Source organism: Octopus bimaculoides, chromosome 3 (assembly GCF_046866305.1).
Source record: "Octopus bimaculoides isolate indiv1 chromosome 3, ASM4686630v1, whole genome shotgun sequence".
NCBI lineage: Eukaryota > Metazoa > Mollusca > Cephalopoda > Octopoda > Octopodidae > Octopus > Octopus bimaculoides.
The window spans coordinates 48485190-48512956 of NC_142930.1; the positions used below are offsets into that span (position 1 = coordinate 48485190).

At 36.7% G+C, this 27767-nt stretch overlaps 1 protein-coding gene across 1 annotated transcript; it reads right to left on the reverse strand.

The window, feature by feature from the left end:
- Positions 1–27767, reverse strand: LOC106878131 (glycerophosphodiester phosphodiesterase 1). The gene is made up of 6 exons (XM_014927251.2): positions 27403–27767; positions 12171–12346; positions 9518–9623; positions 7936–8028; positions 3932–4146; positions 1–401 (listed from the first exon to the last, which is right to left on the reverse strand). Exons 1-6 carry the CDS (start codon positions 27736–27738, stop codon positions 275–277), a joined length of 1053 nt encoding a protein of 350 aa, XP_014782737.1. The 5' UTR covers positions 27739–27767; the 3' UTR covers positions 1–274.

A 27767-nucleotide genomic window follows, 5' to 3' on the forward strand; every position in this document is an offset into this window, starting at 1 on the left:
TTAATAGACAATAGCTTTTATTTTTATCTTTTGCTCACAAAAATATGGTATATCAAAATAAAGAAAATCTAGAATGAATTCATTCTAGATTTATTTGTATGTCCTAAAAATAATGTCATGATGTCATACTGGTATAGAATGACAAGTCCTTGTGGCCATGTCCACACAATTGATACTACATTCAGTGGTATGCTCAAATGAGCAGTGAATGCATAGAGAAAACAAATACAGTATCAATATGTCATCAATGAATGATTGCCTAAGAGCATGTTTGTTATAGCAGACTATCAGTAATGACACTACACTGTCTTGTTTTCAGAAAATATTGCTTTTCATTAGGGTCGTTAACTGTCCAGACAAACACACGTACACCACGCTTCTTCCAAAAATTATGGTATAACCTGGAATATAAGAACAATATAGATTAGAATTATTTTGCTGCTTAGCATGTTATTTAAGCATGGGAAGGACAACAATGACAACAGTGATAATGATGAAGATGGTAATGATGATAATAACAACAATAACGATGATGAATAATTAACAGATTAAATGCCATCACTTTTCTACCATCAAGAATTGACAACAACTATAAACATTCAAAATATACTCTAACTTTGTCTTTAAAACCTATACCTGCCACTGAATAACAGTTGTACTGCATATGACCAGCAGATGTGAAACAAAGTGCTTTCCTCCATTTAATCATTCTTTCTAGAACTATATTATCCCATATGTACTTCCATTTTTAAGATAATAGTGTGCAACTTGAGGGAGTTTTGGTTGGTATTTCTGGCAGGTTGCATGGCTATGTAGAAGCTTCTTTGATTGTTTGTATATCTAGTATATACAATGTCGAATTGATAGTCATCAGATTGAATGCTTTGCAGTATTTGTTCCAACTCTCAATGTTGCAAGTTCAAATCCTGCTCCAGTCAACTTTGCCTTTTATCTTTTCAGAGTCAATAGAAAAAAGTATCAGCCTGGAATGGTAGATTGGCAGAATGTTAAAAACTGCTTGCCAAGAAACTGTGTTTGTTTCAGCTCAGTGTATCCTGAGTTCAAATACTAGCTCCTCTAATCTACAAAAAAGAAAGCCATTTGGAGCCCATTGGTGTAAATGGTGGTGGATTTAGGAAGTCCTCAAAAAATGCCCAAATATGTTAGTCAATCATTTTCACTGCAAGGAGACATTCAGTATAGTGCACTCAAAAAAGAAGACCAATAAACCAATGCTCAAAGATAGTCTCATATGAATATCTTGTCTTTATGTATATACGTGTCCATCCTATTTAAGATGGTATGGTTTGAATCAGAGGAATTTCATTGCAATTTTAGCTGGTTGGGTGATTGCAGAGAGATTCCCACATTAGCAGAGTAAGTTAAGTTAATCACTGCTCCATGTTGGCAAGAATTTATTAGGAAACTTATATTTCTAAATAAAGCAAGGATATTTTAGTGTGGTCAAAAATTTCCAGTACAGATCTTTCTAGGACATTGCTTGACCATCTAGAACATGCATTATTTTACTTTTGAATGCAGTACAGCAATATTTCCTTGTCTTAAAGAGAGAAGATGACAAAGGGTGAGTGAGCAAGTTTATTAATAGATAAACTGACAGGCGTACGAATGAACAAACGAAGGCATGGTAAAAGGAACCACAATTAATCGAGCATATTATGCTTCTCAGCTGCAGAAATTGCAGGATGCCATCAAAGCAGGGAGGCATGGCATGCTGACCAAAGGAGTCTGCCTCCTCCAAGACAACTCCCCAGTTCACAATGCTGATGTTACCCAGATGAAAGCACACTCCTGCAGCTATGAAATCCTTACTCTCCTGACCTCGCACCATCTGACTTCCACCTCTTTCCAACCATGAAGTCTTTTTGAATGATGATGAAATTATTTCCAAGGTAAAGTCTTGACTCCAGATGCAACCAACGGACTTCTACAGACGAGGTCTTCATAGCTGCATAAAACTACAGGAGAAGTGTGTCACCATTGATGGTGGCTATGTAGTCAAGGACTAAAAATTATACCAAGTTTCATTTATCCCAGTCTTTGGGAAGTGGGTCAGGAGAAATCTTTAATGAACACCCCTTGTTTGTGTGTGTGTGTGTGTGTGCATGTATGCATGTGTATATACATACACAAATGCACATGCATATACAGTACTTACGTACACAAATATACATAATAGTTTCATTTTCCGTGTATAGTTATTGAAAGTTAGCCCAGCTATGTTTTAGAATTTCAATTGTCTCTATACTATCACTGAATATCAATAAAAGACTGGTTTCTTACGAAGACTAAATGCCATAATATTACATCACAAATGGGAAAAGTGATTGTGTGATATTCATGCATTTCTATATGACAATTTGCCTGCTGTTTACGCATACTGGAAGTAAAGGTAGTAGGCAAATGAAAATAATTCAAGGGAGATAACTCCTTTATACTATAGTGTCAATTAATGATAACAGCTGCTTTGCCGAGCAAATAATCTCCGTAAATACTCGAACGTCCCAACTTTGCATTTTCTTTCCTATAAAACTCTAAAGCTTTGCACTTAATTAAAAGAAAAAAATATAATTCATCACGTAATTTTATTTTATAATTGAATAGTGAGGAACCGGATAGTCGATGTTTATACAACCTTAGTTCTGCACTTTAAACACAGTTTTGAATGAAGTTTGACAGTGATCTTCACTCAACAACAGTCAATAAAATTTTGGGAATTCATTATAATTGCTAAATTGCTGCAACTAGCGTTTGACTTCTTTCCTTGATCCCACTACTTATAGTACGGTCCTTCCCAAATATTTAATTCATCAACTTGTTTGAGTTCTTTCCCTTGTATTTCAGTTGGATTTACTATTTGTGTTTAATAGTTACCATTATTTTTGCTTTTCTTCAGTCTATATTTCCATTCCTTACCTTCTAGCAGTTGTATCAAGATGTGTTGTTAGACTTCTCAAAGTTCTTTCATTATGTCAATATCGTAGGCAAAACAGATATTAATAACAACAGTTATTACTGATTTTTCTACTTCCTATTTAAACATTTCCTTCAAAAGTTTCAAAAGCTTCTGTATTGAAGAAACACAGTAAAAAGTCTTGAAGAACACATCTTTGACACTAACTGTGTCCCACTTTTTTTCATTTATTTACATGTTCCATCATTCATTCTCATTAGCACTACACATCCAGTAAAGCATATTGACTTCTTTTCTTTCCAGCCTTTACAAATTCTCTCCATTCTATGTTCATATTTTGCTAACATACAGTATTGCATTTTGTACATAAGCAGCATATAACCTTTCCTTATACAACCAGATAGAGAATCCTTGAGTTACCATCAGAAGTAACAGATCCCAGAATTTTACCACAACCCTTTCTTACTCTGGCCACTACAAAGTTTTCACTATGAGTTAACTAACCTTGCTATGTCTATGAAGCTTCCAGTTAGGGATAAAGAATCTTTTAAATTCACACTACTTACTACTCCCATGTATCTGTTACTTACAAAATCCTTTTTCACTGTCATTCTGCCTGTAATCCCAGTTCATCATTTACCTTAGGTACACCATATGGAAATCCTACTGACAGCTTTTCTGTATATCAAGCATGACCACTTTCCAGACAATTGTATATTTTGTATTCTTTGTTGCTTTTCTCTTTGCCAGATTTAATTTTAGATTTCTTGATTTGATGATTTATTGGAATGTCTAGAAATGTTTTCCAGTTCTTTAAACCGAATTAGATTTGTAAACTAGGTCATCAGCACTTATGAGTTTCCGTGGATGGATGGCCAGTTTTGAATACCTCTCTTATGGTCTATGAATATAGTGTAGACAGAGTTAGGCCTCTCAAAGTGAGAGACAAACTGCTGTTGATAACAAATAAAAACAGTCCAGAAAAATATAACTTACCCAGAATATGTGTCCCTATTCATGAGAAATGCTGAGTTACCGCAGAGATACCACAGAAATGTATACTGACCAACTTCTAAAATAATGTCTATGGGTCGTGCTATTATCTGCCGCCAGAATGTTTTCTGTCGCTCCTCACCATCAATGAAACATTTAGAATAAATTTGGTGTCTATGAGTTAAAGCAGTCAAAATATTTGGATCTGCTTTTCTCACCTAAAAGGAACAGAAACACAAATAGCAAACATTTATTAAATGATAATTAAAAGTTCAAATTAAATGTATAAGTAATTGTTGAAACTGAAAATATTAAAGAAATGATAAAAATAAAAATAAATGAAAACTGCATATTATGATATATATATATAATTTTTAACATGACTAACACTCAAAAATTAAATTTAAAATTCTAAACCTTTAGTTAATTTGTCTTCTTAATCTATCCTCATGCATGTGTGTGCATATGTGCATGCATACACACATGCATGCATATCTTATAATTGAGTTTGAACTTTCTGTCTAAAACTGGATTTAAAGCTATTAATGACAATTCTATAAACACATATATTGTAAATGACTCTTAATCTGTTGGAGAAGATTAAGAATAGGCCTTTTTAATCCCAATTTCATGATATTACACAGATGAGAGCTAAATCTTTTCTTTGATAGGATGCAGATTAAATAAAGGAAACATTTGCCTTGTTTTCTGATGGTATCTACAACTAGATTAACTCTAGAATAAAGTTATTTTCACCAGAAACACAATGAAGCACATGTAACAGATTTGAACTCATGATGTATGAGGAAGTAGTCTAACATCTTATTAACTCAGCCATTTCACCATCGTTACTAATACATAAGGCACAAGCTAATTGAGAGAGCATCTAAGTCAGTTTGTCATGTCACATCTTGGATGTTTGGAGGGTGGTTAGCTCCTCTGATGACAAAGAGGAGAGAGAAGCCAGCCCTAAAAGGAATGTCACTCACCCAGGTAGATAGACGATTTTGAAATGAAATAGAAGAGCAATGATCTTTAGACCAGGAGAGGGCATGTGGAAGAATGAAGGGAGCAATAAGGAGAAGAGGACTGGAAGTGAGGGGAAGTGACGTCACTCCAAAAAGCAGGGTCTTTGAACAGCTTTTTTTCTTCAAAAGGGCATTGAGTGCAACAGACATGTTTTGGAGAATCCTTTTAGGGTAATAGTCATTTCTGGCCAGAAGCTTGGGCAGAGTGCATCTGAGAGTATGATTCCTGAGTTTTGCTAGTTCCTGTGACTCAAAGTTTGGATATACTATTACTAATTGCATCTGGAGGTAAGAGCAATCTTATTTGTGCCTTACAACTATACTCAACACTTCTCAGTTTCTTTTTAATTTTCACCTCCTTTCTTTTGCCACTTTTCAATCCTACCTTTTGCTACAATTCAGTAAAATTAAATGCACCACATTTATATATGCATACACATATGCCTAAACAAATCAGAGTATTAATTTATTGTTTATAATTTATATATCTTTTATCTTTTATATATCTTTTATTTGTTTCAGTCATTAGACAGCAACCAGGCTGGGGTTAGACCCCAGTACTTTTTTTTAAAGCCTGGTGCTTATTTTATAGGTCTTTATTGCTGAGCCACTAAGTTACAGGAAAGCAAACACACCAGTACTTGTTGTCAAGTGGTTTGGGGGGGACAAACACAAATACGCACGCACGCACGCACGCACGCACGCACGCACGCACGCACGCACGCACGCACGCACGCACGCACGCACGCACGCACGCACGCACGCACGCACGCACGCACGCACGCACGCACGCACGCACGCACGCACGCACGCACGCACGCACGCACGCACGCACGCACGCACGCACGCACGCACGCACGCACGCACGCACGCACGCACGCACGCACGCACGCACGCACGCACGCACGCACGCACGCACGCACGCACGCACGCACGCACGCACGCACGCACGCACGCACGCACGCACGCACGCACGCACGCACGCACGCACGCACGCACGCACGCACGCACGCACGCACGCACGCACGCACGCACGCACGCACGCACGCACGCACGCACGCACTACAACAGGCTTCTTTCAGTTTCTGTCAACCAAATCCACTTACAATGCTTTTTGCTAGCCCACGGTTATAGCAGAGCACACTTGTCCAAGGTGTCATGCAGTGGAATTGAATCCACTTTATTTAGTTTTATATTACTTATTCACATTTGAAAGTCTGTTGATGGTGTTGATGTTGTCATCATTGTTGTGACTGTGGCTAACAAAAGTTTATCATAGTATTGGCTTCAAATTAGACACAAGGCCAGCATGTTCAAGGATGAGGTTAAGTCAATTACACTGACTTCTGTGCTCAACTGGTATTCAATTTTATCAACCCCAAAAAGATAAAAGGCAAAATCAACCTCAGCAGAATTTAAACTCAGAATATACAGACAAACAAAATGCCACCAAGCATTTTACCTGGCATGCTAACAATATAGGGTCAGGCTGTTGCTCTCAAGCACTATAGGCAACAAGTAATCCAGTACAATCAGTCATGTGGTCAGGTCATTGATAACTAAAACAGCAACCATCCAAGGCTTGCTTGATGAAGAGAGTAATTTTTGGACACCTCGTGGGACAAAAAACAAGACTGTCAAAGTGCAGAGGAACTCATGAGAGTCAACAGCCATCCAGTAGTAAGTATATGTGTGTATGTAATGTGTAATGTGTATAATATATATATAAATCCACACTGCCTTGGGAAAGGTAAAGACTATGGGAATCAACCTTGCTAGCAACTCAAGGAGCAGAGGCCTACAGCATAGGTGGAGCTCTCCAACCATGTAAGTCAATTCACCTAGGGGTAGGCCACTCCAATGTAAAGCCTACAGCTTGCAGGTCACCAAAACCATCTTAGCTCACTGAGCGACTGTAGTCAGAACTCCAAGTCTAAAGAGTGTGACTGGATTGCACAGACTGTACTTGCCCTGTATTTAACTAAAATTAACAAGATATCTTGTTTACTGCACAATTATTGTTTAACCCCAGGTCAGATCTGATTGAGAAGACAGATGATCAGAAACATTCCGGCTTTGACTATCCCATATTTTGCATATATAGAACTGCACTGACCAACATGTCCTTCTTGCTTTAATATAGTAGGGTTTGATTTTGAGAGACATTTCACCGCTATGTCTAACAGGCCAAGCAACCATTTAAAGGTTCTCTTATTGGCTCAACTTGCCAGATACTGAATGGAAATGAGGACAGACAAAACATATTTATACATCTGCCAATAATTGCAGTTACGAGTAAAAGATGTTGAGAAAAACAGTAGAGCCAATACATGTACTATCTGAAACAACATGGAAACCTCTATGTAGTAGCTCAATCTGCTACAAATAGTAGCCAAATTTCCCTCACTTTATATCACATCCAGTTGTCTTGCAAAAGCTAGGGCACATTGAAAAATATAACCTTAGATAAGCCAGTTAAAATAAGGATGAGATGGTAACAGCTGGAAATCCTCTGTTCATAGGTTTACTAGAAAAAGGTTGATCTGAGATTAATCAACACATAATATTGTAGCACAAAGGCAGTGAGCTGGCAGAATTGCTAGCATGCTGGGCAAAATACTTAGCAGCATTTTGTCTACCTTCACATTCTGAGTTCAAGTTCCACCAAGTCTGAATTTGCCTTTCATCTTTTCAGGGTCAATAAAATAAGTACCAGTTAAGTACTGGGGTCAATATAATTGACTTAACCCCCCCCCCAAAAAAAATTGTTGGCTTTGTGCCAAAATTATTTGCAATCAATAGTATAACACAAACATAACTATCACATATTCCATATGTTATACAGATGATGAATAAGTGGAAGGGATGCAATTTTGATGCTTAGACTCTCAGCCGAGTCAATGGAAGGAGGAAAAAGAACTATGGGAAGATGAAAGAGAAGAAAACGGAAGCTGTAGAGTAAAAACGTATTACACTTACCCTGTAGATAATATTGGGGTAGAAAGAACACACAATAGCTTCTTTGTAAAGATTTGGGTACTTGGTAAACAACTGACTGAGAACAACAACAGTCTGTAACATGAGAAATATATCATTAGTAGGAAGTAACCATGAATGAATTATGAATTATATATAGAGGAATTCAAGACAGGTTGCCCCTGGGAGCTCCTCTATGCTGATGACCTGGCCCTCATAGTAGAATCACTACCAAAACTAGAGAAGAAATTTCAGGTGTGGAAGCAAGGTTTAGAATCGAAAGGCCTTAGAGTCAATGTTGCAAAGACCAAAGTTCTAGTAAACAGGTAAGCGAACATATCACACACCCCTTCAGGTAGGTGACTAAACCTTTCATATCCCACCAAACAGATAACAACACCTTATGTGGGTGAAGACCTTCTTTAGCTTGATGTGCTGGTGTTTCTCCTTCCCCTACCCACTCTCTTCAGCGTTTGACATTTTTATAGAGAACCCATTTCTCATCACCAGTCACTATTTGGTCCAAAAAAGGTTCATTCGTGAGACATGACAGCAAAGAAGAGCACACATTCACTCTCTACACACGATTAGACTTGGAAAGTTTGTGAGGAACCCATTGACCTAATTTGCTGACTTCCGATGGCACACAGGTATCAATGAATAGTTGAATGACCAAATACAAGCTTTTCTGCTAGTTCCTCAATAGTTACAATGGCATTTTTTTCCAACAGGGTTTGCAGGACATCCTCATCAAGCTCTACAGATCTTCAAGGATGAAGCTCATCTTCTAGGCTGTAGTTTCCAGCTCAGAATTTCTGGAAGCACCATTGACACTGGCTTATGCTTATTGTTCAATCCCCATATACTGCATTAATATTCCTTGCACTTTCCATTGCATTGTTGCCTTTGTCGAACTCATAAATCAAAATATGTCAAATATGTTCCTTGTCACTTCCATTATAGCTTTGAAGAAATAACTGTTAAAATCGAACTGCATTCTTCAAAACTTGCACTAAGAATAAGTATAAGGTAAAATTACTACCTGCTTTTATAGTAAGGTGATGCAGGTAGTTTATCCCAACCCCTCTAACTTTTAGTTCATGCAATTGAAAAAACCGCATTATTTATGGGATGACCCAATATATATGAATCTACATATATGTGTGTGTGTGTGTATATATATATATATATATATATATATATATATATATATCTATATATATATATATATATATATATATACAGTTATCCTTCAACTGCCGTGGGTGTTACATTGCTGGTACTTTGAGCTGGCCCTATGTGGAGTTATTGCATTGGACTCATATAAATCTTGCAAAGCACATCAACTTTTGCATCACAAATGGTGGAAATCATATTGAAGATGTTATTTGTTAATATTCCAATTGAATAAATTGTTGTTGAAAATTTTATGTGTATTTCTAGAAAATATACATTTTGCCTGTGTCTAGACTTTAGGGACACCCTGGACACCAGAAACACATATACATACAAACTCTAACACACATACACATGCACACGCACACACACACATACACACCACACAATAAGAAAGCAATAGAATTACCTCAGCTGCACTCCTCTTGCAGTCAATAAACATTTTTAGTTTCAATTGTAAGCAAACCATAACAGCTTCCTCCAGTTGTGGGACCCTCACTTTTCCATAACTGGCTCTAGAATAGAAAACAGAACAATAGAGAACATGAAAATACACACAAACACACACACACATACACAAATACATATATGCATACATGCAGAGGCAAACTGGGAAGGAGAAGTAAGGTATGAGGTTCGTTTTCCTAGTGTGGTAGGTTAGTTTTGAGCAAGTAAAACAACCCAAAACTTTTTTTGTTTCTAGTGACAGAAAATGGTTTGCAGACATCACTGTCCACAATCCACAACAACAGTGTCCATTATGTGTCTGTTCTGTGGCAACACTTCACCTGTACAGCTTGTGAAAGGCAGAAACACTTATTACATCTTGTGAACAGACAATAATTCTTTATAACTCCAGGTGAAATCTACATAGATAAACATAGGCAAAAACTATAGCTGTTGCTTCTCAGAACCTTAGTTTAAAATAGACATTTAGGAATCTACATTGTTAGTGACAGCATGCAATTCTTGTGTCAATCCTGCTTCCTTCTTGTACCAAGAAAACATCCACTTTAGGATATTATTGTCGTCTCTATTCAGTTGTGCAAAGTAAAAGGAAAACAACCTCCAAACGTCACATGCTTGTTGCTGACTGATGATAGATAACAGATTGTTCATAGACACTCCCCACACACACATTTGAAATATCAGGAAGAATATAACAGATGAAAACTGAGTGAAATATTATATAATGATTAGACTGTGTAACCAATCGAATTTAAACATAAAATAGAATATTTGTATGTCTCTCTTGTTACTTCTTTGTTGATACAGCTCATTGATTTGGAAAGCCTTTTCCCAGATAAAACGTGGAAAAGAATGCTAGTTATTTTGAGCAAGGATGTCAACTTGGTCATTAGAAGCAACGTTACAAGGAAATGATCAACAGATAACCTTCTCTGTTGATGATAATGTAAACTTTCATGACATATATGCCAGTGGCCATGAAACATCATTAACTAATATTCATGCTAATGGGGATTATTTTTAATCTCACTGTTGCTCTATAATGTGTAACATCCTATTCTTGAGAAAAAATGTCTTCAATGTAAGAAACATGTTTGAACAGACTCTATAGTGAAGTGTCTTCAACCTTTGTTTTGTTTTGTTTTTTATTGTTTAGTAGGAGGGAAGGGCAGTGCTTCTGACCTTTTACAAGGCAGCAAAAACTGATGGGAGGAAGGGGAAATGCATCCCCAAACTGAAAACCTAGCCTAAACGTTTTCAACAGAATAAATGCCATTAAAAGTACCCAAGGACCAAGTGGTGGTGTTACACCATAAGACATTTAGGAAAATGAACATCAAAGGATTCCAGTTATATATTTGGAGTTATATAATGGACCCAAGTAGGGCATCCATTAGATTACTGCATAATACTTTAAGGAAGAAATTTCAGAGATACAAAGCACTCAATACACACACTAGTTTATTTACAAGCCAGAATACTGTATCAAACTCATCTGTGTTTTATGTTTGCCAATAAGTACAATGAATGGAAGCTTGTCAATGATGAGTTGTATGTTTTATAATGGCTGTCAGTAGTTGATGACAATGACACTAGCAAATATGTTGAACTTCAGACTATGTACAGTATGTATCTGTAAACAAAATATTTCTAATTAAAATCAACAAAGTAGTCAGAGAGCCACAATAGATTGTACAGTCACAACTCTATGCTTGCTCCACCTGGGCTCACCGACATATGCCCTGAGACACCTGAGATACACATTATACAGTCAATCTTGTTATCAGAAAAGACTCTATAGCAGCTCCTCTATCTCAAGCACTGATTACAACACAGACACACCAGAACTTATCTGCCAGTTCTACTGAACTTTTATAACAGTGGATAGACTTTGGACATAGGTTTCTTCATGCTGATAGCAATTTCTATATTTACAGACTTATTATCAGTTCATCTCAGCTTAGGATATAATTGATTCTTTTAAACAGAAGATATGTGTACTGGTGTGCCATGGAACAAAAGAGAGATCAGTATTCTGAGTGGAGCCATTCAATTTTATAGCAAATCAGACCCTCATTAGCCTACCAACCCTGGCAACTATCCATATTAACAAATTAGAATGACTTAAAAATGAACATCATCATCATTATTATCATTCTTTAATGTCCATTTTCCATACTGGCATGGATTGGACGGTTTGACCAGAACTGACAAACTGGAGGAGTTGCACCAGGCTCCAGTCTGATTTGGCTTGGTTTCTACAGCTGGATGCCCTTCCTAATGCCAACCACTTTACAGTGTGTGTGCTGGGTGCTTTTAACGTAGCACCAGCACAAGCACTTCTGTATGGCACCAGCACGAGTGCTTTTTATGTGGCACCAGCACAGGACTGTTGCAGGCCAATCCTCTTCATATGGCAAAAAAATTAGATAAAATGAAAGAAACAAACAAAAGATAATTAAACTGACTTCATGTAGACACTTAGACTATGTTAAGATGGATGGACAAATGTTAAACTAGGTTTATGGTGAACATCAAGTTAGAAAATCTCCAAACATATTTATTAGCACAAAGAAAACTATCAGCAAATATACCTGTGTTCATGTTTAGCTGCAGCATTCAAGTCAAGAATTTCTTCGAGGGTGTGGTCACGTACAAAACCTGTTCCATTTGTGGTGCGATCAAGGGTATCATCATGCATAACAATAGGATAACAGTCTCCAGTAAATTCAAGGTCAAATTCTACAGCAACTGCACCATTTTTCTTAGCCTAGAAAAGAAAATTTAATTTAGAGACTAAATATTTTGGTACAAACATAATTCTTTTATCGTACTCTACTGGATATTTTAATATCAAATCTCAGACTGCCCATATTATCAAAAATTTTACACTCTGATACTCTTTATGGCTACTTGTTAGATACAACCTACCCAAACACCCCCACACACACAAACACATACAGTATAACCATACAAGTTTCAATCATACAACAAAAATCGTATGGTTGTTTAGGACCCAAAACACATTTACTACAGTAGAAACATTTTGAGACCAACATATTAAACTGTTTTCTACCTGAGAATCATACTAAGGTATACACATGTCTGTGGAATACGTTACAACATTACACCTTTGTTCAATCAACAGGTTGTGTAGTAAATCAAACAATTGGATACTCATACATTGAAAATGAGGGGAGAGTTCAATGTGTCATTCTTAAAATGGTTAGGTGTGATTTGAGAGTGATTTAGTTGCTTATTCTAGCAGATTAAGGAACCACATGAAGCTTTCTTAACTGGCTCATTGCCTTTATTACTGATAGTTGAAATAATACACAAATTTTAGTTATTAAACCTCTCCAGTTGACTGTTTGCAAATTTGACTTATTTGATTAATATCATTGACTGGATTTTTGCTGGCAAAACCCAACACTAATCTTGTCAGTTTTTACTAATTAACTGTATTCAATAGTGCTTATCATTGTGTTAACAATAACAGGTCATTTGCCTCACTCCAAATAACAACCAAGTTACATGACATGAAGGTACAACTCTGAAATATATAATCAGGTTAGTTTGAGATTTACGTATTTCAGAAAGGAAGGATACATTAGATCAGGGGTTTTCAAACTTTTTGACTTGCGGACCCCTTTATTTATACATAAATATTTGCTTAAAATAACATATATTTTTACATTTATTTATTTAACAGTATTTAACAAATAGGTTTATTGTCAATTAAAAGATTTTGATTAAAAAACATATCCAAAATCAAATTGCCCATAAAAAGTATTTGCTGTCCACGGACCCCCTGTCTTGTCCTTGTGAACCCCTGTGGTCCGCGGACCACAGTTTGAAAACCCCTGCATTAGATAACAGTCCCAGATAAGGACAGGATGACTGTGACTGGAACACCATTAATCATAAATCTGCTTAATTAAAACTGACTTGGAAATATACAACAAAGACTGAATTAAACTACTTCATCTTCTATAAAGTAAATAACCATGAACTTTGAAATAAACTTAAATACTTATAAATACCTGTAATGATGTTTGAGATGGAAATGTAGATTTCCTAAGTGTCTAGTTTAAATTAAGGATTCTGATAAGTAACAGTTGTAGCTTTTGCCCATGTTTGTCTATGCAGATTTCTGATTAAGCTGTTACATCCTGTCTGTTTATAGGCTGTAACAAGTTTCACTGCCTTTCACAGCTGCACAAGTGAAGTGTAACCAAAGAACAGACACATAATAGACACTGGAGTTGTTGTAGATTGAGAACAATGATGATTATAAACCATATTTATCTTGCCATAGAAACACAAAAAAGTTTAGGCTGAAAATGTCTAAATCTGCAGAAATGAAACATTACTGAATATTTACATCTATACACTTCACTCTATTTTAATCTCTGATCATCATCAGGTGTCTTACACCTGGTTGTATACACAATGATAGAAACAAAGGGGCAAGCAGAGTATAACATATAACTACTTCTCAATTTCTAGGGTATATTTTTTAAGTTCAGTATCTACTGATAGAGATATATGTTACAAGATATCCTTTGTCAAGTTTCTATCAATAAAAATATATTTGTTTAACTATAATAATAATGTATGCTTATTTTATTTTTATTTTATTATGATAATAAAACATAACAGATCTTCATTTATAGTTTAACAGTAAGCATGGCTTCAGCATTCTGATTGGATTTGAAGCAGAAGTGTTTTGAAACATGCATGAGTATTTATATGCAACTCTTTATATTCATATACATATATGCACACAGTTGCATGTATATGTTGTGTAATCGTGTGTTTGCTTACATACATTATATATATATATAACATATAAATATATGCATATATACATACATATATGTACATACCTACATATATATGTACATATACATGCATACATGGGTACAGGACATCAAAAAAAACGTAGACAAAACAAGACAGTGAGAACAAAATAGTAAAAACGAACAGTGAGGGCCATTAAGCCAAGACAATGTGAAGTGGTGAGTGCTAGAAAAATAAGCTTTGAGAAGAGACAGGTAAAAGCACATCTTGTCTTTAGGAAGGAAGTAGAAGAAAGAAAGATGGATGGCTGTTGGTCACATGTGAGCAACAAGAGAGTCAAGGAGGAAAAGTGAGAGAGAGAGAGGGAGGGAGGGAACGGTGAAGGGGAGAGTCCCTCTCTCTCACTCTTCCTCCTTGATTCTCTTGTTGCTCATTTTCTTCCATGCCAATAAACAAGTGAATTAGATGAATGGTTTTTTTTCTTTTACTTGTTTCAATCATTGGATTGAGGCCATGCTGGAGCACTGCTTTGAAGGATTAAGTCAAACAAATTGACTCCAGTACTTATATTTTTAAGTCTTATTCAATCAGTCACTTTTAGTGAAATTGCTGGATTACAGCAACATAAACAAACCAACACTGGTTGTCAAGCTGTAGAAGGAGGGACAAACACAAAGACACATATGCATAGGTGTGGCTGTGTGGTAAGAAGCTTAATTCCTAACCATGTGGTCCTAGGGTTAAGTCCCATTGTGTGACACCTTGAGCAAGTGTCTTCTACTGTAGCCTTGGGCCAACCAAAGCCTTGTGAGTGGATTTAGTAGGCAGAAACTGAAAGAAGCCCATCATGTGTTTGTGTCTGTATTTGTCCCCCACCACTGCTTGACACCTAGTGTTGGTATATCTGTATCCCCATAACTTAGCAGTTCAGCAAAAAAGACTGATAGATTAAGTACCAGGTTTAAAAAGAAAAAGAAAAAGAAGTACTGAGGTTGATTCATTTAGCTAAAAATTCTTCAAGGCAGTGCCCCAGCATGGCTGCAGTCTAATGACTGAAACAAGTAAAAGATAAAAGACACATGCATACACCAGAAGAGTTATCTAATATGGCCTTGAAAGAATTTGAGAGAAAATCTTTCAATGGCACATGTGAGTACTTGACAAACATTCTTACTGCTAAAACTGTGAACAATATTCTTTTAATTGTTTGACACTCCTTCAATATAACAAAAACTTTTCAGCACGTCAAAATGCAGCTAGTATTATTTTACTAGGAGGTTACCAAAGAATATTTTTTCTAGACATCGTGATTTTGCACTGTTTGTTTTTATGGATTCTTTTTTTCTAATGCTGCTTTGAAAAACAGTGTGTCATTGATAAATGACAAAGCAAAATCAGGTCAAGTTTTGGGAATTGTATTGGCAAAATGCCAACAATTTTAGCAGAGTGAGCAAGTCAATGATATCGACTCCAACACTTTATTGACTAATCCTTTATTTTATGAAAGGCAAAGATGACTTCAGGATTTGAACTTAGAACATAAAGAAGAAGAAGAAACGCCATTAAGTATTTTATTCAATGTGTTAACAAGTCTACCAGCTCACTGCCTTTAGAACTGAATATAATATTGTACACAAAGATAGGCCATATACAGATATGTCTTATGATATTGAAATGAAAGACAAGGATGGTCATAATTTAGGATATGTTGCACACCCTTGTAAGAGATATGCATATATTGCACATGACAGAGGGAATCAAATGTGAAAACACTAGTGAAAGATATAATTACCAAACAATATAAAATGTCTATTATGACTGATGAAACCACTATTATTTAAAGGCAACAACAGTTAGTGAGTCTTCCCACTCTATATCATTCTACTTTGACTTAGAACATTTAGAACTTGGTGTAAATTCAAAATCTATAAATAGAAAGTGGTGATTGTTCAGTGAAGAACCCAAAAGAAAATGTGATATCACTTGTAATTGTTGGAGCATTGGTAATACTAGAAAAGAATTCAAACATTACAAAACTGGCACTGTGTCAGGGACAGGTTTGAACATAAGTCTAGGTGATGCTGTAAAAGAGACTGCAGGTTTGAAACATTTCAAATATTTCGTGAAAAACTGTGTTCCTTATATTTTATGTCTTCAGAGAATTGAAATTAGCTAATTGCATATGCTAAGGCCCATCACTGCTACGCGGTGAAAATTGCTCATGTTTTCAGTGTTAAATGGGATGAAAAGAGCAAGATATGTGTTTGAACTGACCAGATCAGGCTCCTCACGCCTACCCTACAATGTCATTCTAAAAATAATCAATCACATCATTGAAATTTCAAAGCTACAAGATATTTGACTAATTCAAAACATTATGAATAAATAAGCATTAAATTTGACAGAGAAAACTGAATGCTAAAGGGCTAAACAGTAACTTGAGTTGCAGCAGCAAAACTGAATGTTTCATAAAGTACATGAAGAAGTTAACTGAACTTTCAAGGTCCCAAGATGTCAAATAATAAAGCCAGGAAATTATTATACTCAATGAGACTGATTTAGATAATATTTAAGAAGATAAATCAAAAGAATGGCAAAGTGCAAACTACACAACAATAACAGTTTTTTAAAGAGTTTCACCCTGTAAATGAGAAATTAAATTTTGTGCTTATTCCAGTAATGATGTCAAGTATCAACCAAAAAAATGGAACTAGTATCTTCTGCAAGTCACATTACTTCAATAAACTTGACATATCTGAACAAAAGTAGTTTTGAACATGACATTCCTCAAAAAATAGACTGGATGTATCTGACTTACTGTGGAAATCAGATATATCCACTTAAAATTTCCTAACTCTTAACTGCTTTTCATAGTTAGGATAATGAAATTTTGAGTGGATATATCTAATTTCCACAGCAAAAGAGTAAATATGAAATCCAGGCTACTTAAATTTATGACAACTTCCAACCATAAATATAAAAAAATTAATTAACCAGATGAAATATTCAGCTGGTTCACATTGTCTCTTTACATTTATAATATAAATAGGAAGCGGTGAGCTGGCAGAATCGTTAGAATGCTGGGTGAAATGCTTAGCGATATTTCGTCTAGTGTTACATTCTGAGTTCAAACTCCGCCGAGGTTGACTTTGCCTTTCATCCTTTCAGGGTCGATTAAATGAGTACCAGTTACTTGCTGGGGTCGATGTAATCGACTTAAACCCTTTGTCTGTCCTTGTTTGTCCCCTCTATGTTTAGCCCCCTGTGGGCAATAAAGAAATAAATATACCTCTGTGAAGCAAGAAATCAATCTGGTGCTGTAACACTAACATCGGATTCATTGCTTGAAAATATAACCATACAAACAAGCAAACAACTGGCCCCAGCAAAGAGCCAACAACTACTGTACCACTGTATAGCTATTTTATGTTTCTCTCTTATAACATGTTATAATAGCCTTTGTTCCTCTATTCATGACCAGCTCAGTGGTATGTTTATGATATGTTGATGGCGAGTTGATGGTAATATTAACTGTGTGTTCATATAGTATTGATAATGTATTCATGCTAAGTTAATGGCATACTGATGCTATTTTGGAAGATTTTTACATAAATTGATGTACCTTTTCAAATGGTTCTTTTCAGAGGCTTCTATCTAAAATTGTTTCCTCCAGTTATCAACCCTTGATTTATTACTTGGTGGTGGGTGAATGTTAGTATTAAATTCTAATCAGTTATGAAATCAAAAGACAGAAGCCTAATTATATATACAAAAAAAAAGGATATATTAGTGGACTTTTAGTTTTAAAGGTAGGAGACTGTTGCTAGGTGAGAGAGAGAGAGAGAGAGAAGGAAGAGATAGTGAGCAATAAGGTCTATTCAACTAAAAGAATAATATATGTGTAATGGAAGGTCTTTTGTTTTTTTGTTTTTTATTTGATATGTATTAAAGTCAAAAAGCAGATTAAATGATTAGGTGTTAATGTTCCTCAAATTAAACAGATAAAACAGAATTTGTTACGGAAAGGAAGGTAGATATTGAACAGATGAAATGAGCTTATCAGAAGTAAAAAAAAAAAAACCTTTTCTTTATTTATCAAGGTGATAATTTTATAATTTTATAATAAATTTTGGAACAAGGCCAGCAATTTTTTTTTTGGGGGGGGGGATAGTTGATTGATCCCCAATACTCAAGTTGATGAGGACTCAGTTAAAGAGGTAAATGTCGACCTCTGCTAATAATAATCATCATTTCGTTTATTACATCAAGGTTGATGAATGGGAGATATAATGATTTATTTATTTTTTTAATGCTGATTAAAGATCATATGACTATTTTAAATTTGTAGTAACATAAGTTTGACTTATACAAATGAGACAAAAGGTTAAGTTAAATACAATATCTTAAGAGATTTTCTTGAAGAGATAGAATCTGTCAATTGATCTGACAATCGAATATTACTGATATAGGACTAGAAATAGAAACTATTTGGCCTCTTACCAATATTAAGAAAGCAATAATTAGTTCTTACTCATACATGACTTAAAACAGCATCCAGTAGTGGGGCTCTGGTTTGGGCGTTCCAGGGATTTGAAGGGTGTGGAACCACATCTTAGCCACTATTGTTCCCAGGTTTACACTGACCATGAGTAGAATCACTAGTCAGGGTCCCATCTATGGATTAAATAGCATGTAACCACTTGAGCCAGGTAATGTTGAAATCATGGGATGCAGCATGGTAGATGTAAAGTATTTCAGAAGATGGACTTATTGAGTCAATGGCAAATATCACTAGATGCTGAGCAAACAAATGGACAACAAAATGACAACAGCCAGTATCAGCTAGCGACCTACTGCTATCATATATTTGTGTTATGCCCAGATGAGATATTTCAGCTGGTGAAAGACCAATGTAACTAAAACCCAGACCAGACATGCATGCCTCATCACTCGATCAGGACATTTGGCATGGAGCAGTTACACTGGTCCAGGAAAGTCACCTGACCTGGATGGATATACATGAAGAAAGACAGAATATTGTGTTAGTTATGTTTTCCCCATATGGACTGACATCTTTACTAATTATATAATTGAACAATTACATACATAAGCTGACATGAGGAGCTTCTACACAGTCAATTGTCTTGTTAAAAAATAAAGCCAAAGCTCCCTCAAATCTTAAAAAGGGGAGGATACATTAGTCAATGGAGTCATAAATATGCTATGTCTGAATAAATGAGTAAGATACTTCATTAGCACACCTTTAGTCAGGTCTGATCCAAGGTTACTTAAATAACAAAAGGTTACTTAAATAACAAAAGGTTACTTAGAAACAAAGGCTCTTATCTCCCACCACCATTGACACACACACATAAAGGTTAAAGGAAATTAATGAGCAAAAGTGGATTGGTCATCAAAGTAGATTGAGATTGAATGGCTATATTTATTTGTCAATCAAATTAAATTAGGCAGTGAACATGCTAAGACTGATGAATCTCTATTTGCAAAGTGCAAACATCATATTGGATGAATAGTCAGGGGACAGTGGGATTTTGCATAGTAATAATTGGAGAATATTTTCATTTGGTGTCTATTGTCATGAAATGTAGAATTTACAAGTCAATAGCTTTATACATAGAACTGTCAATTGTCAACTTAGTTTTGTGAGCTATGCAAACATAAATAAGTCAAAAATATAAAAAATGTGGATGGACACTTTGTATTATTTCATTGCTATTTGGGAGCATACATATGGACAAAATGCAAATAGTTTTGTTTACTAATAATATTCATTGTTTATATCATTAAGATAAAATTAATCAAATAATTAAATAAAAGGTCATTGTTTTACGATCAACAATATATGCTTTAAAAAAGTGGACTGAGATATAAAATTTCCACTAAGTTGTTCTCCCTTACATGCTTTTCTCAGGGATTGTGTCATAAAATGTATGATGAAATATGTTGATATTCAATGATTTATAGGTTTGTTAGAGCATCAGATGAAAACACCTTGTAATATTTAGTTCCAAGCGCAAACCCACAAAGGTCAACATGCCTGCACCAGGCTTCTGTGACTGTTTTGGCAGGATTTTTACAGCTGGATGCCCTTCCTAACACCAACCACTCAGCAGAGTGGACTCAGTGCTTTTTACATGGCACAAGCACAGGCAAGGTCAGTTTTGGAAAGGTTTTTACATTTAGATGCCCTTCCAAATACCAACCACTTTACAGTGAAGACTGGGCACTTTTAAGTGGCACCTCCACTGACAGGGTAACCAAGTACTTACAAGGCAAAAAAAAAGCTTTCAAGAGAAGAGGAGGCATTGGAGGAGGTGATCTTGTGTCAGATGATGAAAGTTTATAGTGAGACAGAGAGACAGAAACAGGTATCTTACTGTAGAGGAAGTACAAGGATACCCAGCCAGAGAGAGAGAGAGATCAGGAATGGAAACAGAAACAGGTACGCTACTGCAAAGGAAATACATGGTTACCCAAGAGAAGAGACAAAGTGGGAGACAGTAGGATAGAGATGGTGGCAAAATGCCAGGCATACTCACAAGGGTGGGGATCAGAATATAAATGGGATGGTTGAGTAAAGGAAGAGAGAGATGTAGATGGTGTAGATGGTGGCAAGTGCCAGGGCATACCCTTGAGGTTCAAACACCATAATATAAATGGCAGAATATTGCAAAGGAAGTGTGATTAAAGGGTGCAGAGAGAGAAGTGAGTGGCAAAAACCTTGGTATATATAGTCAGAGGGCTACCGGATAAACATAATTAAGAGGAACAGAGCCATGAGGACAGGATGGGGGAGTGAGAGCAAGGCATAGTGTATGAAGGAGGAAATGTGAGGAAGAGAAGAGATGTGGAGATGTAGATTGGTTTGTTGGGATAGGGTGAGTAAAAAGTTTTCTTGTTACATGTGGGTGGAATACACGGGTTAGGGGCTAGCAGATAGCAATAATACAGTGAAACAGGACATGTGGGTGGAACACACAGGTTTGGGACTAGCAGAGAGCAATGAAACAGTTACAATTATAAATAAACAATACAATTACAATTAAACAAAAGGGAATATAATAATATATTTGTTGCTTTGAATTACTATCATACTTCTATCAAAGCATAATTATTTCAGTTCCAACACACCATCTCAGATCTATCATAATTTCATTTGCATAGGCTTGTCTTAAAGGGCACACCTGCTCTACACTTCTTGGCTTAAGTTCCTAGATGCTTAGAATTTTTGCATAAACTGTCATTGTAAGCAGAGTTGGTACAGAAACAATTGTAACTAATTATTTAAAGATGTGTTAAAGTATTTCTTTGTCTTACTTGGATTATATTATTTATTGTGAAATGCTGCCTTCAGTTAGTGTCTAGTTACAAAGTTGTTCCTTGTTGAATAAAGCTACAAAGAAACAAAGACTAAGAAGTCACATGTCAAAAAGGTACAACTTAAAAATATGTATAGTATAGTAGAACAACAGGGTAACACCTTTAGTAGGAGAGGTTATGAAGGTAAAGTAGGAGGGTGAAATACTGTAACTGAATAAATTAAGAGAAGTTCAATGAAGATAAGAAAAGGTCCACCCCCCCCCCCCCTCCTTTATCTCCCTAACCTCTCCCACTCGTGTTCTTTCCTACTCTAGGCACAAGGCCTGAAATTTTGGGGGAGGGGGCCAGTCAATTAGATCGATGCCAGCACGCAACTGGTACTTAATTTATCGACCCCGAAAGAATGAAAGGTAAAGCTGACCTCGGCAGAATTTGAAAGACAGAATTTAAAAGACACATGAAATACTGCTAAGCATTTCACCCAGCATGCTCATGTTTCTGCCAGCTCATGTTTCTGCCAGCTCATGTTTCTGCCAGCTCACCGTCTTCCTCTTCCACTGATGTTGTTAGCCTGCTGTCTTAATATATTATACTATAACCATGTTGCCTTATATACACTAGCACATTATCAAACATATATAATACAGTGAGTGGCGCATGCCTACTTATTTCTTTTACTCTCTTTTACCTGTTTCAGTCATTTGACTGTGGCCATGCTGGAGCACCACCTTTAGTCGAGCCCAGGACTTATTCTATCAGTCTCTTAAGCCGAACCGCTAAGTCACGGGGACATAAACACACCAGCATCGGTTGTCAAGCGACGTTGGGGGGACAAACACAGAAACACAAACATAAACACACACCCATACATATATATATATATATACATATATATACGATAGGCTTCTTTCAGTTTCCGTCTATCAAATCCACTCACAAGGCTTTGGTCGGCCCGAGGCTATAGTAGAAGACACTTGCCCAAGGTGTCACGCAGTGGGACTGAACCCTGAACTATGTGGTTGGTAAGCAAGCTACTTACCACACAGCCACTCCTATGCCTATTTGTTTATAGACTGATTTCTTTTCCTGTTTATTTTTCTTTTTTACACTCCTTTTTGTGCCATTTTCTTCAGTTAGTATGAAAGTAAGATACTTCAAACTTACTTTTTTCTTGCTTGCTACGGTGGGGGGATGGCTGTGCTGTCTTAAGATATGGCCATACTGAGCAGTTGGCCAGTAGCTCCATGGATTCTTGGCCAATGTCAATCTATGTAAGGGGAGTCTAATTTTATTAAGACGGTCCTAAAAAGAGAGTTTTATTTGGGGGGGGGGGGGGAATTCTTATATTTTATTTTAGATGGATTACGGCCATACTGGAGCACCAACTTGAAGTGTTCGGTCAAACAAACTGACCCCAGTACTTATTTTATCAAACTTTTTTGCCAAACTGATAAGTAATGGGGACGTAAACAAACCAACAATGGTAGGAAATGAACACAACACAAAGACATACCTATGTATTTATGAGTGTACATACGTATGTACGAACACACGTACACATGTATATTCGACGGGCTTCGTTCAATTTCAGTCTATAAAATCCATTTACCAGACTTTGGTCATCTCGGTGCTATAGTAGAAGATACTTGCCCAAAATGTCACACAGTAGGACTGAACCCAAGACCACATGGTCAAGCAGCAAACTTCTTAACCACTCAGCCATGCATGTACCTTTACAAACTTTGAAAAAATATTTTCTTGGTAACCACAGTGGCACTAGACCCAAAAGCGGTGCCGCCCGAAGAGGACCACTCCGCTCCTACCCCTAGTGCACAGCAGGTGAGGCACGCTCCTGTACAGAAGTGAGTCTTCTCAACTCTGTTTCTTCATAATTTTGTTTAAAATACACTCTCGGAGTGGTTGGTGTGAGGAAGGGCATCCAGCTGTAGAAACTCTGCCAAATCAGATTGGAGCCTTGTGTAGCCATCGTCCAACCCATGCTAGCATGGAAAGCGGACGTTAAACGATGATGATGATTTTTAGATGAAATGTCCCTGAGATACATTATCCATTTTCAAAAATGCAGGCTACCATTATCTTGATAGAATTTGAAGAAAACAAATCGTAATTTTCACCATTGGAAACGTTATCTCTGAAAAACTTCATTGAAAATATATGCATCACTAACAAAGGCTGTAGTGAGGAGAATACCTTTTTCCTTTCCCCCAACCCTTGCATGCAACTGTAATCAATACCATATAAAAAATATCTGTGGAAAATTTCACTGAAAAATATGCATTTTTAAGATAGTCAAGGAGAAACAAAGTCAGGGGATGGCTTCAACACTCAAGTCACTATGCCTAGACTTTCCTGCAAGAACAGAATGCCAGTTCCCGAACAGTGTTTTGTTAATGTAGTGGAGGTATCAGTTGTTGTTGTTGTTGGCACTCTGTCGCTTACAACGTCAAGGGTTCCAGTTGATCCGATCAACGGAACAGCCTGCTCGTGAAATTAACCTGCAAGTGGCTGAGCACTCCACAGACACGTGTACCCTTAACGTAGTTCTCGGGGAGATTCAGCATGACAGTGTGACAAGGCTGACCCTTTGAATTACAGGCACAACAGAAACAGGAAGTAAGAGTGAGAGAAAGTTGTGGTGAAAGAGTACAGCAGGGTTCGCCACCATCCCCTGCAGGAGCCACGTGGAGCTTTAGGTGTTTTCGCTCAATAAACACTCACAACGTCCGGTCTGGGAATCGAAACCGCGATCCTATGCCCGCGAGTCCGCTGCCCTAACCACTGGGCTATTGCGCCTCCACGGAGGTATCGGTATAAATGCCAAGATAAGCATGGGTTTAATTTTTCAGTAGTATCACCATTACTTTTTCTCTTCCTAAACTGTATGAGTGGGACATATCCTGAAAATAAGCGGGTGTTTTGGAATAGCTGTCCCTTGAAGTCCCCATACCTCAAAAGAATACCAACACAAGTGTCCCTCCTCCCAACCTGTTTCTTCATAACTTTCAAAACAATGGATATATTTTAATAAAATTTTCAATAAATACCTTTCAGATGGTGTAAGTTACGATTATATTGGAATTTAATGCGAAAAAAAAACGAACTAGTGGGCGCGCGCGCACTCACACACACACACACACACATACTGACACTCGGGTATTTTCAGTTTTTTCTCTCAATTTTTCTTTGTATTCATGTGTTTTATATAACAAAATAATATTCTGAAAAAAATTTGCTCATCAAAGTTCCTTTTTTTTACAGTTTTGCCCCATTTCTATATTCTTTCCCTTCCCTACGATGTATGGGACTTCGTGGGACAGCTATTCCAAAACTCCATCGAAAAATTCCTGAATGTTAAGGAAAGTATTGGATGTAAGTATTGAAATAATGGAAGCATTATGTCCCTTTCTTCAGTTGGCGAAAGTAAAGAATACGTACACCCGGTGTTTAGGGTTAGGGTTAGGGTTTTTGTTACGCCGAAAATGGGTGGTGTACGTATTCTTTACCTCTGCCTCTTCATTTTCAAATATTTCTTCACAATTTCCAAAGTTCCATTTTCCACGTGTTCCAACCAGATATTTTGGACTTTCTGCCCCGATCAAAAAAAGTCAAGGTTAATGTTTACAACTTTACTCGGAAACGAAAATCAGAAAAAAAAATAGTGCAACGGGTGTAAAAAAATGTGTAGGAAACAAATACAAAGCTCCCGATACTAATACGTAACGATACGGTTTTGCAGTGCAAATTCGTTAGCGTTAGTGCTAGGGTTAGGGTTAGTATCAGGGTTGGTTTTAGGGTTACGTAGATGCATCGGGACCTCTGTATTTAAGTACAGAGGTCCCGATGCATCTACGTGTCATTTATTTATCAGTCATGTGTTTGAGTAATATGAACACTTAACTCCGACAATCTATCGTGTCTGGAGTGTAATCAGATCTAAGATGTGCTGCTATTCCAACTTGGCAACCGGATCGCAAGAGGATATAATAACAGCTCAACACAATCTATCCAAGCTAACTCGAAGTGATTACTGCTAACAACTGTAATCCTCATGTTTACTTGATTGATTTGCTAGACTTAATCGAAAAATATCGACAATGAGAACAATCATCACAAGGGATAAAATTTGATCTTCGAAACTAGGACTTTGTCGGGGACACACGTATAGATATATAAATGCGCACGCACGCATATCTATCTATCTATCTATCTATCTATCTATCTATATATATATATATATATATATATATATATATATATATATATATATATATATATATATATATATATATATATATATAATGATGTATAAGGAAAGGAAAAATTGTAGGTGTAGACGAACTCTAATTTTTATTCCGAGAAGAGTTTTTCGTTTTTGTCTTGGAATCTGTTAGTCTCTGAAACAATTTGTAGAATGTATACTGGTTCTGTACCAACTTGGATTATGAATTAAAGTTCGTCTACATCTACAATTTTTCCTTTCCTTATACGTCATTTACTGGTTTTGCAAATGCTGAATCTATACTTTTATACATATTCTTAGACTGTACCAGCGGACTTGGATGTTTGAAGGATTTCGATCCTCACTTCTTTTATATATATATATATAATTTAATTTATATAAGGGCATTACTATACAATAATGCCTCACGCTTAGAGGGACTCCATAAGTCAAAACTAAAATCCCTTATATAAATTAAATTATATATATTTATGGAAAAAAATGATGGGTTTTTTCCTTATGAGGTTTTTCACGCTAACTACTTGATAAATTCTTATAAAGTATTTATCCTAATATAATATTATATTATATATAAATATATATATATATATATATATATATATAAACACAGAAAGCATACAACATTCTATAGACGCACTAATACTTACATACATACATACATACATACATACACGCGCGCGCGCACAAATTCACTTACACATACACACGTGAACTCGCATGGACACAGGAATGAAGAGTTTTCGAAGTAGTAAGTTATTTTAATACGGACCAGATGAGGTTATGCTACACAGAACATTATGTTTCGCAAAAGACGACAAACTAATGTCGTTGTAAATGATTTAAGAGATCACTAAAGACGATTGCGTAATTAAAAGAGAAAGTCATTTGGTTGATGAAACTTGGCAAATGCAACATCATTTGTGCTGTCAGCTTCCTGCTATATTCTGTATGGAAAGAATCTCTGATCTATAGAAGTAGGGTACTACTAAAGCAGCACGGTCCCGAACGCGCAGTCGCGCGTCCGCGCTAGCTAGTCGTGAGTGGTCGATCCTAACCCTAACCCTATTCCTAACCCTAAACATGTATTCATTTGCACACGCGGGTTAGGGATAGGGTTAGGGTTAGGGATAGGGTTAGGGTTAGGGTTAGGGTTAGGGACAGGGTTAGGGTTAGGGTTAGGGATAGGGTTAGGGTTAGGATCGACCACTCAAGACTAGCTAGCGCGGACGCGCGACTGCGCGTTCGGGTCCGTGCTGCTTTAGTAGTACCTAGAAGTAGAACCTATTTGGTATAATAAATAGCGTGATCGCCCGGCAGGCCGTTTACTTGTTTATATTTGTATTTAAGTGTGTATGCATGAATTTTCCAGTTTTCATATAAGTGTATATGTATATGCGGTAAAAAAAATTTTAAAAACTTACTATTTTGAAAGCTTCGATGGTGTTCTCAGGCGCATCAATAGCACCACCACGATGTGCGACTAGAAACGGTGCTGCGATGCTACGTCTGTCGCCGTGTTCGTCTGAATTGCAGTTGATGTTTTGTGGACTGCATTGTTCTACTGAACCGCTGGTAGAATTAAGTGAACCGAGGACACATGTCACCCGTTCTTCGGGCAGTTGGGGAATATGGTACCACCAGAGAATGGCCCATCCCACTGTCAACAGCAACACGAATACATAAACGCCTGCAAAGGCCACACAGAAAAAGAGCCCAATCCAAAATGTATAGAAGGTGAACGGACTCCAGAGATACATGCTACTCTCTGTCTCCTCGGCGTCAGAAT

What these genes read in the sequence shown, in the direction of transcription:
- LOC106878131 (XM_014927251.2), bottom strand. Translation starts at nt 27,738, where the DNA reads ATGTATCTCTGGAGTCCGTTCACCTTCTATACATTTTGGATTGGGCTC. An exon ending in GCAAGAGGAGTGCAGCTGAG is followed by an intron (nt 8,029 to 9,517) that starts GTAATTCTATTG and finishes CTCATGTTACAG; the next exon opens with ACTGTTGTTGTTCTCAGTCA. An exon ending in ACCCCAATATTATCTACAGG is followed by an intron (nt 4,147 to 7,935) that starts GTAAGTGTAATA and finishes TGTTCCTTTTAG; the next exon opens with GTGAGAAAAGCAGATCCAAA.